Raw genomic sequence first — 12,699 nt, 5'->3', positions numbered from 1 at the left:
GATGGCTAAAAGCAGCTCCATCAATTCCTGGTCACTAGCAAATTCTTTGGGCTCCTGGTTGTAGACGTGAAATCCTGGCATATGAAATCAATGGAAAAACTCCCATGGACTTCACAGGGGCCAGATATCAATGAACTATTGTGTGGTGTTATTTGCCAAATTATGCCCTGTGTTACAAGAGAGAATTAGTTTTTACTAGTGAATAAAAAAATCCCTACACTCCAAAGTCTTGTTCCTCAAAGGACAAACTCCCGGTGAATGTGGAAGAGTCTCTACAATAAACAATATTCAAAATGAAAGGAACTGGAAAAATGCAAACAACCTAACAAATTCACAGCTGTTGCAAATACTACATTTAGACTCAGCACTATTGCCAAATTATAATATTAGGATGAAATTTAGCTTGTTTTGTTACATTCTGTCCCCTTTTGAACATACCCAAAACACCAATTAAAATAAACTATCATGCATATACACACTTAAAGATTTTAAGTTGAAATAATTCATATAGTAAAACTAATTAAATTACTACCACCCTCCAAATAAATATATGCTAATTTGGGAATATAACATCAAAAATTCATGAGCAAATGTTAAGTTGCAAAGGAATCTATCCTCTGTAGCTCATTCTGGAAAAAAAAGTAATTTACTAAAATGGATTATAAATGTGACCATCACTTTGCCATCTCCTATTCCAGACTCTCGTAAGAGCAAACTTCACTTCATAGCTTATATTAAGATGAAAACCGATACAAGATTCATGAACAACGTGAGCTATCATCAAACCCAGAGATGATGGAGATGTCCTGGCACCAGACTAGAACAAAATGATGCAGTCATCAAAGCCGCAGGGACACATTATACCAATGTATTATTCAATCATAATATGTTGGTATCAGGTTACTTGGAATAAAGGCAGTAAGATACAGATCCTGGTCTCTCTTTTTACCTGCAGAGCACTAAAATTGACATTTCAAAACTGATAGCCAGGGTCAAGGGTTTCTTTTTTTTTTTTTTTTTTTTGAAATATACCCTCTCTCTTCTATGTACAGGGTGGAGACATTGATCCTCCAAAGGCAACAATTTGGAAAAGCTGACTAAAATTCAAAATACTGGAAACAACTGCTATGCTCTGTGTAACTCTACAGCTTGGTAGAAAATTGTTGCCATTTTTAAAACAGTCTCAGTTTCCATTCTCTGGATCCCAGTTGATTATTAATTCTTTGTAATCCAAGATAATAATCTTCTAAAAGAATAAACAACTGTAACTATACTATCTTGATAATCAAAGTGAAGTAAAGTCTAGTGGGCTATACATAAGCCTGGACTCCAGAACAGTCGAACCCTAGCTTTGCGGATGACTGGCTGCATGGCCTTGGTCAAGTCACTTAACCAGTCTCAGTTTCTCCATTTGTCAAATGATTACCTATCTCATAAGGGTACTACAATGATTAAAGATTATCTTAATCTCTGAAGATAAAAATTATGAATTATTATTTATTTGCATTACACTAACACCCAAAGATCTTGGGCAGGGTTAAGGTCCAATCATGATAGGTGCTGTACAGTCAAAGTTACCCTGGCTCCTGAACAGCTCCTACAAGAACTTATACACATGCTTACCTTTAAGAATAAGAGTAGGTGGTCACGAAAAGGAGGCTATTAGTCAACTTAATGGCATTTTTCAACGTCTTGGCTTGTAATGCAGGAACTTCTGAAGAACTTGTTCAAATTTGAATGAATCTTTTAGGCACCAATGGGTGTAATAAAAAATAAGGGATGGGGGCAAAGATTAAAGTGAAAAGGCTGCATCCAAAGCTCACTAAATTCAGCCAAAGCCTTTCATTTGTCTTTACTTGTTTTTAGAGCAAGCTTTGGGGATGATATTTTAAATGCTGGCAAGGGGATTTGGACAACTAATTAATGGGAACAAGACATCCAAAACCCTTATGTGGCTTTGAAGCTCCCACACTGTTTTAGCAATGGGATGATTTAGAGATGTGCAAGTTTAAAGAATATATAAATTATTAAATAGACAGATGTACATCAGCAAACCTCAGTGTTCCTCTACCTACCAGTTATCTTGTATTAAAGAAGCACTAAGGCCAGTTTTGACGCAGCTTTATAAAGTAGCATGTAAATGTATTTTGCTACATGAATAACATGAAGGATTTTATAACAGAATATACTGTTAACACAATTTCAATATGTAGGCAAGCTACAACAGTGCTAATGGCTATTCCAACATTTTGCAAGCATAAAAAGGAGTTTAACTTTGATTTTACCACACTGTAAGGCAACTGCGTTCATATGATTCTTTTTCATGGAAGGCTACTATCGACAGTGACATTTAATTTAGTGTATGACAACAGCACAGGTACATACCTGATAGATAACTCTTCTCTTTCCATCATCCCCAGTCTGTGGCAAGGTCAGAGGTCCAGAAACTATCCAAACATCCTCAAATCTCTCCGTCAGCTCCCGACAATACATTTCCACTCTACAAAGATATCCCTCACGTCAAGGAATGCCAGTAGATGAACTTTACATTTAAAAAATAATAATTTCTAAAACACAGAGGGCATGGCAAAGTACTCTCAAAAACAGGTGCCTAAGCTACAGGCCAAGAATAGGTAAAAGCATTCATAAGTTAAAATTGTTGTTTTCCTATCTCCTTTATTCACATGGTACTGGTTAATTTACACTTGCTCATGCATTTTCTGCACACATGTGAGAACTCAGATCACCAATTTCATCACATTCCCTCAAACCTCAAATTCCTTTATCATTTCATGTACCGAGTTCTTGATCACTTGAGTTAAATAAGACATCTTCTAAGCAGTGGGCTGCATCCTTTCTCATTTCAAAAGGAATCAATCTTTCAATTTACTGCCATGTACTTTTGGAAAATACATAATTAGGGAATTTTGTAAATTGCCTTTTTAGCATCTTACGTGTCAAATTGCAAGTGTTCTAGGCATTCTCCCACACACCTTGATGCCATCTCCACTCTCCAAATCCCTTTTTGCTCTTCTGTTATTAGGAACAATATGACACTGGCCAGCACAATCACTGCCTTTGGGTAAGGTAGCAAAGCAAACTACATACTTGGGGGGTTCAGAAAAATGCTTAGGGCATTTAGTTTGTAGTATGAAAAGTCTGTGCATGTGAACAGCTTGCCCATTAATGCCTTGTTGGCATAAAATGGAACTGATTACAGCCACTCTCTATATGGTTCTTACAGGTCACAGGCGCTAATTACATCAAAACAATCCCTATGGGGACCTCTATTCATGAGGAGAAGGGAGGTGGGAGAGATTGAGAGGAAGAAATTGATGGGATAAGTTAGAAAAGCAGCACAATATTGAGAGAGATTTTTGGGTAGAGAGAAATAAGGAGATATAGAAAATATAGAGTGGGCACATAAAATGGGTGAGAGAGAGAGAGAGAGAGAAAGAGAGAAGGGTGCTGAGGAGAGAAAATGAAAACAGAATAAAGAAACAGAAAGACAACACTAGAAATAGTCCATAATAGGAAAGAGGAGAAATGAAAGGAAGAGATGCCAGGAAGAGATTAAAAAAAAACAAAAGTGAAACAAAAGCAGAGTGACAGTGTGTTTCATCCTTAAAATTGCATCACGCAAAACACAGACTGGCAATACAAACTGAATACATACCACACACTAGTTTAATTCCTATAAATTGCAGGGGGCATGGCACCAAGGGAGAAGGGAGGTGGTAACAGCAATATTTAATTCTACTTACTGGGCTAAGACCTTGGTGCTGTAAGTACCCAATGAAATCTTCAGGCTGTCCTGATCAGCCAGAGTTCTCATCTGAAAGAAGTAACAGAAGCCCCCACCCCTAACATGGCATGTGCCTGGCTTTTTTACATTCAACTGCCTGAGGCATTAAAATAATATCACTTAAAATGTTACAGCGCATTACTTATCTGTAAAACCTTATTGAATGCCTCATGCCTTTAAATGTATATATACACCTGTAAAAGTAGAGATGGTGAATCATTTCCTATGATAGGTTTTTAAATGTAGTATTTTACATTATTTTACTATCTGCTCCTTGATTTAGCCTTGTGAAATCCATCACTGCTTCACACTTCTGAGCCTTAAAGATGTTCAGTTCCACACAAGTTTGGAGTCAGTGTTTGTTTTAGTTACTCATTAGTTCTCACCCCCAAACGAACAAAAGGAACAAAGCTAATATGAAGCGTTAATACACATCATCCCGTTCCAGCTGCTCAAAGCTACAATGCTGTCTGTCTTCATAAGTGAAGATTTTGGTAGCTTACTCCACGCATGCATGTCTTCCTGTCAGGCCATGGAAGTCTCACACCAGTCACCACTGGAGTTGTCATACTCAAATCTTTCACCTGGCAGCTTACAGACAGAAGCTGGGAACAGGGTTGATGAAGTCCAGCTGGGACACAAGCCCTGCTCCTATGCTCTGACTGGGAGTGCTCCAAGTGTCCTGACTGAGCTGCAGCCCCTCTTTAAGCTAGTGGAGGAAACAGAAAATGGTCCCTACAATGGGGCCTCACCTTGCCACCAACTGCTGTTCTGGCATTTATTTGATCCTGTCCACCTTCTATCCTTATTTGGCCTGAATTTTGGTAACTGCCTGCTGGTTCCTGCCCTCTGATTCTGTCACCTGATCCTGACCGCCTGGTAAGTGACTCTGGATCCCTGCCCTTTGTTGGTCTCTGAATTCTAATCTCCTGGTATTACATCCTGGTCCGATCCCTTTGGCCTGGGCATGAAAGTTAATCCCTAAGCCAGGCCACACATCTAATATTGTACAGACCTCTATAACCCACAGGAGTGGGCCTATTGTGACAGGAATAGACTAAACAGCCCAGACACTGTCTCAAGAATCACTAGACTCACCTGAGTGGGGCATCTGCCTTCAGGTGGCTAACCAAGCCCTGCAGGATTGGGTCACACAGTTGACTGAAGCGAGCCAACAACTTCAGCAGACCAGCTGTGTACAGAAAAATACCACACTTCACACCACACCACACTTCGAACACACCTTGAAATGTCCTAACATAAATGGTGTCCTAATGTTCCTCTATCACAGTGTTTTGATAGTTCTCACCAGCCATTTATGAACAAATGTTGCCTCCTGTTCCTGACATGCCTCTAGATGAGTGGTGGGCACCAAAGGAGTAAAAAGAGCCATTTTTTTTCCAATTTGGTAAAAAGCTCAATAATTCAAGAGCTGCAATGCATGTGAATATGAGACAGTCCTTCATAAATAATGTCAAACCATACTTTTTGTATCCCCTATTTTAAGAACAGCGCACACAATGATTTGTAATGGGATACGTTTACTGCAGGACATTCAAAAACTTTTCACATTCATGCCTCGTTAAATGAGTACTTCATTTACGAGTACTCACTTAAACGAGGGACGCATTTACTTACGTTAGCTCACTCTACGAGTGAATTCTCCCTGCTAATACGAGGATAATCTATGGCCCCGCAGTGCCTACCCGCAGCAGCCTGACCCCCCCGCCTGGCCTCTGCCAGCCCCGTGGCAGCCTGAACACCCCCTCACTGGCCCTGCAGCAGTCTGACTCCTGCCCTCTGCAAGCCCCACAGCAGCCTGACCCCCGCCTCTGCCAGCCCCGCGGCACCCTGACCCCCGCCTCTGCCGGCCCCGCAGCACCCTGACCGCCCCCCACGGCAGCCTGACCCCTTGCCCAGCTGCCAGCCCCACGGACCGCCCCCGCGGAAGCCTGACCCCCTGCCTCTGCCAGCCCCGCAGCAGCCTGACCCCCTCCCCAGCCACTGGCCCGCACAGACCAGCCATGCGGCAGCCTGACCCCTGCCTTGCCTCCCCGGTAGACCTAAGCCGCCACAGCCTGTCGCGCCCCTCCGCCCAAAATCACACACCCAACCTTCAGCAGCCTGAACCCCCTATGGACCCAACCAGCCTGAACCCCCTATGGATCCAACCAGCCACCAGATTTTAACCCTCCCTCCCACACATGGCCCTAAACTGCCCCCAGCCTTTAACGTTTTCCAACCCCCAAACCCAAGTTTCACTTGCCTTCCAAAAGCAGCACCGCCTGCTGCCACTCCTTCCCCAAGCTCTAGGAACTAATCAGAGACTTTTACCTGTATTTTAATGAGAATTTAGTGTCCCTCTTATGAGTTTTCGCCTATGAGCACAAAGTTGGGAACCAACGTAGAGTGAGGGATGAGTGTATATATTCTATTTCCTCACACTTTATGTGTGCGTTTGTACCACTGCATTCCTGACTTTCACTCCTGAACCTTTTCTATCTCTGGAGGATGCTAGGGGAACTTATCCAATGTTTCAAGATCACATATTGTTTGCTATTTAGATATGAGTTCATTTTGGGGCTTTTAGATGTTCACTGTTTCCAAAAACAATCAGAAGGTTTTTTTGTTTGTTTTTTAAAACTTTGCAATTATAGCGTCAGAAGCCACAAAGAAGTCCTTCAAGAGCTGCATGTAGCTCTGGAGTCGTAGGCTGCAGACCCCTGTCCTAGACCTATGCTTCTCATTAGTTCACGGTGAAACTAGTAATCAGCCTGTTGATGGGAGAAGCACTAGACTGGAGAACGACAGCCTGGTACAGGGAATGTTGTCCTCCACACCACACTGGTAATGTTAGATAAGCTGCAAAGGGCTTGAACAGCCGAGGTTATATTCTGGCAGTGGCCAGATATGGCAGCTACTTATACAGTGCACTTCCACAGTCTTGCAGCAGACACCAAACGGAAGAAGGCTGTTCAACTGCATCAGTTTCAGTGGGGTCCATGAGAAGAAATAAAAGGTGAGATGGTTCCTGTAGGGAAACCCAAAAAGGACATGCCATTGTGGAGCTCAGTGGTCACAGGGCTAACTGGCTGTGTGAAAAAAGGGGAGCCAGAAGTGGTTCCCTGGAATCCCTTATCCCTATGTTGTTTCCTTGATGCCCCCCCCTTCCTGCCAAACTGATGCACGTGAACACGGCCTCTTAGCTTCTCACTCCCAAGGAAAGGGAACATCTCTATCAACGTCACTTGTAATGCTGTTGGAGAGAGGCAGGTGCCTCTACTGCTGGCTATTCCACTCTAGCCCATTTGGGCTAGATCACTGGCTCTTAACCCCTTTCGAGGTGGAAACCCATTTTGACAATTCAGGAAGACTTTGTAACCCAAGGCAATTCAAAATGGGGGAGAGGGAGGTTCTCCCATTGGAAAATGTACCCCCCAGCCTCCTGTCTTAAACCCCTTTCAGCCCCCCACCTCCTCAGGCTTAAATCCCTCTCAGCTGGGTTGCCAGATTTTTGGAAAATTTATCCAGGACAGGCAGCCTGACCCGTGGGATCCCTGCCACAACTGCCTATCCCACATAAGATTTTCAAAAACCTGGGCCGGGGCTGGGGACCCTGGCAGCCCAGCAGTTGGGACCCAGCTGGGGTGCGGAGACCTGTATGGCAGGGCCAGCCACAGGATCCCACGCTTGGGAGCCGACTGGGGCGCAGAGCCATGGTCAGCTCTCAGCCCTCACTGCCCCATCCCCATCCTTAAAACCTTCTCAGCCCCCCCGCCTCCCCAACTACCTCACTCGGGAGTTCTGCTTGCCACTGCTGACCCCCGCTGCTCCTTCATCGGGTCACCACCACCTCCTTCTCTGCCCAGCTCCCCTCAACCCTTCTACTCCCTTCTCCCACCTGCACCATGGACAGTTCCTTGCCCTGTCACGCTGAAATGGGACCCAATTTATTGGTCTAAGGACAGGATCCCTCCTGCTGGCTGTTAAACCAATTAAATTGAGTTCCATTTCAGCACTGCAGTGCAGGGACTGGGAGCCTGAGGAGGAGTCAAGCGTCAGTGTCAGAAGCCACAAATGGGTCCTTTAACAGCCTCAAGAGGCTCAGCACCACCCAGCTACCAACGCTTATCAAATCTAATCATGACCATGTTTGGGTCACAACCCATAAGTTGGGAATCTCTGGGCTAGGTGGACATTTGAGCCGACCCAGTATGTAATGCTCAAGAGACATGCAAAACAACATCATCAGCCATGCTGACCTATTCAGTGAAGAGAAAAAAGCGCTTTCAATGGCGTGTCTCTGCACAAACACCCTCATTTAAGATGGACTTACAATTCCTTAACCCTTATCAAATTCATTGCCAAGTTAGCCCAGTCATCATTGAACTACACCTACCCCAATCTCTCAAGAGCAAAACCAGTATTCCAATATCGCTTCTGAAATCCTACCTCAAGAATTCATTTCCACACAAAAGGACCTTATCACCTCCACTGCCAGTGTATATACAGGGACAGGAGGAATGTGTCATACATATGCTCTTGGATTCTAAAAGCCGGAAGGACAAACTGTTATAACTGATTGACTAGATAGGCAATGACCGTGAGGTGAGTACACCGGAGCTAATGCGAGGCTTCCATGAGAACTGTCCCAAGAAACCTGGACCCATGCTGCCTGTAGCCTGCTTTTGAGCAGGGGATGATGTCAAGACCTGCACATCTCAATTCAGGTCCACAGAGGTAGTGGGAGTCATCACAGTTCAGTCCTCGATCCAGCAGCTAACAAACTGTAGCTGGCACTGTGGTTGATGAAGCCCAAGTGGGGCTCAAACTTCAACTCTACAGTCTGATTGGGAGAGCTCCATGGCTCTTGACTGAGCCATAATGCCAACTTAAGTGTGAGGAGGAAATAGGAATTCGTCTGTACAACTGGGCTTCATCCTGCCACGGACCACCGGTCTGGTGTTCGGTCATTCCTGCCGTTTGATCCTGATCTCCTGATATCTTGACTCTTGGTTATGGCCTTCTAGCTTTACTGCCTGAAGCTGACCTCCTGTTATCCTAACTTCACCTGACTCTTGATCCCGGCTGCCCTGTTTGTCTCTCAGTTATGTACTTTTGGGCTTCCAAACTATTTTGACTCCTAACTGGTTCCTGATGTTAATCCCCAGGATTAGTAATTACAGTCACCAAACTAAATCCCTCCAACAATTTCTACTGGATAATTTACCAAAATGAGTACATGTCACTCCTAGCAATGCCCTTCTTCTTGGAGGAGACTGAAATATATAGTATGAAGTATTTTTTGCACATGGCTTGTAAAGTGCTTAGGGATCAAGTGATATATGTATGCAAGATATTTTTAGTGTTTTATCACTGACTTCTACTTGGTCTTCATCTTATGCCTAATCCATCCAAGAGTAACATCTCACCTGTTCCAGAATCCTGCGTTATTCTCATAATTTTGGGGCACAATGTTGGACAGGTAAAATGTTTCAGCCATAGCTCGCTATATAAAGAAAGAAAATAGTGCCATGTTATTGTAGCGCTAGTAATATAGGCTGAAAACAAGCCCAAACTTAGGAGGGCTTGGAATCAGAATCCATTATCTAGATCCAAACTTCACAGCTGGACATTATTTGCATAATGTCAAAAACAAATTTACATAAAATCAAAATCTTAGATCAGAGCACCACCAAAGTATGGGGCAGGAAGTAGAGAGGGGGAACTAGGATATGATCTTTGCAGCTGAGTCCATCTATAAGTTATGTAGAAAAATTCACATGCATATCCATTTTTGGAGCCAGCAAACAAAATACTGTTGAAGCATAATACAGAGTGACAGTAAGGACTTAATGTTAAAGTTTGTATTAGTTTGGAAACAGCTACCTGCCTTCTCTAGAGGGGAGGGAAATTTGCACTTACTGTTCTTATTTCCCAGAATGATTCAACATGTTTGCCTTTACTTGGCAGGAAAGGTTTTACACCACCAACATTCTACAATTTAAAAAATATTTAGGGTGCAGATGGCGGAATGGATGTTCATCAAGATCCTGACTCTGCAAAGGTTTATGCCCCTATTTAACTTTACAAATTGTGCGTAAAGTTGGCACTTAAAAATTTCAGAATTGAGACCCAAGTGATTCCAGACAAGGCAGCACCTCAACCTTTTTCTGGTCCTACATATTTGCAAGTACGTGAAGAAACACAAAAGGAAAACCTCAGACTTTCATCCTGAATCTTATTTTTTTATTTTATTTTAAGTGCTTTATTCCTATTCTCCTTATTCATAGAAGTTAAGGATCTAGCAGCAATATTTAGAATGACACTTAGTACAGGTAGTGGAGGTGCAAACTGAAATATCCCAATTAGCACGTCTAACTCTATATTAGTCCAGAGCCTCGTTGTACAAGATGCTAAAAATGCTGGAATAACAAAGACAAAATCCATCAGTGACCCTTCCACTGTAAGTAAAATGACTAATGCTTTAATCCACTACATACAGAGCTGCCATCACCCTGCTCCTCAGCAGATTGCATTTCAGGACAGAAATGTGCTTTCACGCTGCTTCCTCAACAGCAAACCATACCATACTTCATAGATCAGGTAAGGGAAAGACACTTTGTAGGTTTTAAGAACACAAGTAAGGCAAAGGTCAAGCACTCCCTTAATTCACTTCATATGGAGAATTAGAAAAGGAACAGACATTTAAACCATCTAATCTATTCCCTTGCCAGTGTAGGGAAGTCTGTTCGCTAGTGCGTTGTCCATCAAGTTCTAAATATCTCAGTACCTATTGGCTACTTTCCTCCACTCACTTATTCCCTAAGCAACAAGAGAGACAGTTTAGGCTTCATACGTAAATCATCCCCATGTTACAGGTTAGTGAAGCTGGAGCATGGAAAATTGGCAGTTGCTCAGTTTCACGTCTCATCAGGGTGAAAACAATGAAGGCCTGATTCCATGTCCCATCAGTCAGCAAGAAGGCCAGGATTCCTCTTTTTAAAAAAACAAAAAAACCCATGAGAAATAAATTCTAGATCACCCTCCCAGTGACAGGACCAGCACCCCCATGCCGTAAACAATCCCAGCTACAGAAACACTGATGACAGTACAACAGAGTCCGCTCCTTGGAGAAGTGGTCCCTCATCTTGAGGGAGTATGATGTGCTAAGAAAGCTACTTCACCGACCACCCCTTTATCAACCAGGAAAACCCTGATCATCGGAACATGGAATATCAGAACAATGTATGAAACAGGAAGAACAGCCCAGGTGGCCACAGAAATGCAACGCTGTAAGCTCACAGTGTTTGGGCTCAGTGAGGCCAGGTGGCTGCAGTCAAGACAATTAAGGCTGCTTCTACACTCGCCCTCTCCTGTCGGAGGTGGCATGGCAATGAGGCAATTTGAAGCAGGCTAATGAGGCACTAACATGTTTATTCAGTATCATTAGCATAATGGCAGCCACACGAATTTCAAATTGAAGATTAAGTGTAGATGGGGCAGCTTTGAGCTAAGCGCCCCACTTTGACATTCCCTTACTCCCACAAAACTAGATCAGACAGGACCGATGGGAGGGGGCAAGTACAGAAAGAGCTTAAGACTGCCAATGGGAGAGATGCTATTGTACTCAGGGCATGAAGATGACAATGCTCACGAACGCAGAAGGCGTGGCACTTATGCTATCAAAAGAAGTGTAGAAGGCATTGATTGGATGGGAACCAAGAATAACAACAGCCTCACTCAGAACAAAAAAGATCAAGATGAACATCATCCAAACCTACGCAGCACCAAATGATCCCAGTAAAGAAGCAAAAGACGACTGGTACAATAGACTGAGAGATGCATTTGACAAGCTACATGACAGAGAAGTGAACATCATGATGGGAGACTTTAATGCCAAAATTGGAGTGAATGGCACTGGCTATGAAGAGGGGATAGGCACCCATGGATTGGGAGACATGAACAAAAATCGAGTAAAGTTTGCAGACATCTGTGCCCTTTACAACCTTGTCATCAGAGGCAGTTTGTTGCCTCAAAAAAGAATTCACAAAACAACATGGGTCTCTCCAGATCATTTTACAGAGAACCAGATCGACCACCTTTGTATATCAAAAAAATTCAGAAGATCGCTATGTGATGTCTGAGTGAAGAGAATAGCCAATGTAGCATCAGGCCACCGTCTATTGGTTTCCAAACTGAAACTGAAGCTGAAAAACATGCCAGAAACAGTAACCAGAAGGCAGAGACACAACATCAGCCTCTTGAAAGATACAAAGATGCAGAACAGTATTGACTTATGTTGACCAACAAGTTCCAGGTTCTACAAAATCTGGACAATGAAGATATAGATCTACACGCTTTGTGGCTACAAGTGAAAGAAACAGCAACAGTAACCTGCCAACAAGTAGTCAGACCACAAAAACCCCAGCAAAAGGAATGGATCTCAGCAGAAACAATACATAAGATACAAGTGAGGAAGCAGAGGAAAGAGCCAGCTAACACCAGCCATACCAGAGTAGGAAAGGCAGCAGTAGAGGAAGAACACACAAAAGTCAACAGGGAGGTGAAGAGCGTGAAGATGAACAAGCGGAAATTCATAGACAATCTGGCAGAAGAAGCAGAAGATGCAGTGGCAAGTGGAAACATGAAACAGCTATACAACACTACAAAGAAACTTCAGGGAAAATGCAGACTGGAATCACCCATCAAAGACAAAGTGGGACAAGTGATAATAAAGACAGAGTAGCAACTGAACTGCTGGGCAGAACATTCCAAAGAGCTTCTCAACAGACCAGACCCAAAAAATCCACCAGATATCCAAGCAGCAGAAATCGATCTTCCAATAGACTGTGGCAAACTCACTAGAGAGGAGATCAGGAAGGCCATCTTGA

At 43.3% G+C, this 12,699-nt stretch overlaps 1 protein-coding gene across 2 annotated transcripts in view; it reads right to left on the bottom strand.

The window, feature by feature from the left end:
• Positions 1–12,699, bottom strand: part of EXOG (exo/endonuclease G) — a 36,785-nt gene that overhangs the window by 16,293 nt on the left and 7,793 nt on the right. Inside the window, exons 3-5 of one of the 2 annotated variants that reach the window (XM_074985121.1) lie at positions 9,238–9,314; positions 4,904–4,997; positions 2,386–2,500 (exon numbers count right to left, since the gene is read on the bottom strand). In XM_074985121.1, the coding sequence (XP_074841222.1) occupies positions 2,386–2,500; positions 4,904–4,997; positions 9,238–9,314 (286 nt within the window). The remainder of the gene's footprint in view (positions 1–2,385; positions 2,501–4,903; positions 4,998–9,237; positions 9,315–12,699) is intronic. The other variant, XM_074985120.1, reaches the window with a different exon arrangement.

Source organism: Carettochelys insculpta, chromosome 2 (assembly GCF_033958435.1).
Source record: "Carettochelys insculpta isolate YL-2023 chromosome 2, ASM3395843v1, whole genome shotgun sequence".
NCBI lineage: Eukaryota > Metazoa > Chordata > Testudines > Carettochelyidae > Carettochelys > Carettochelys insculpta.
The sequence above is the reverse complement of the archived record's forward strand: the minus strand, read 5'-3'. Positions and strand labels throughout refer to the sequence as shown.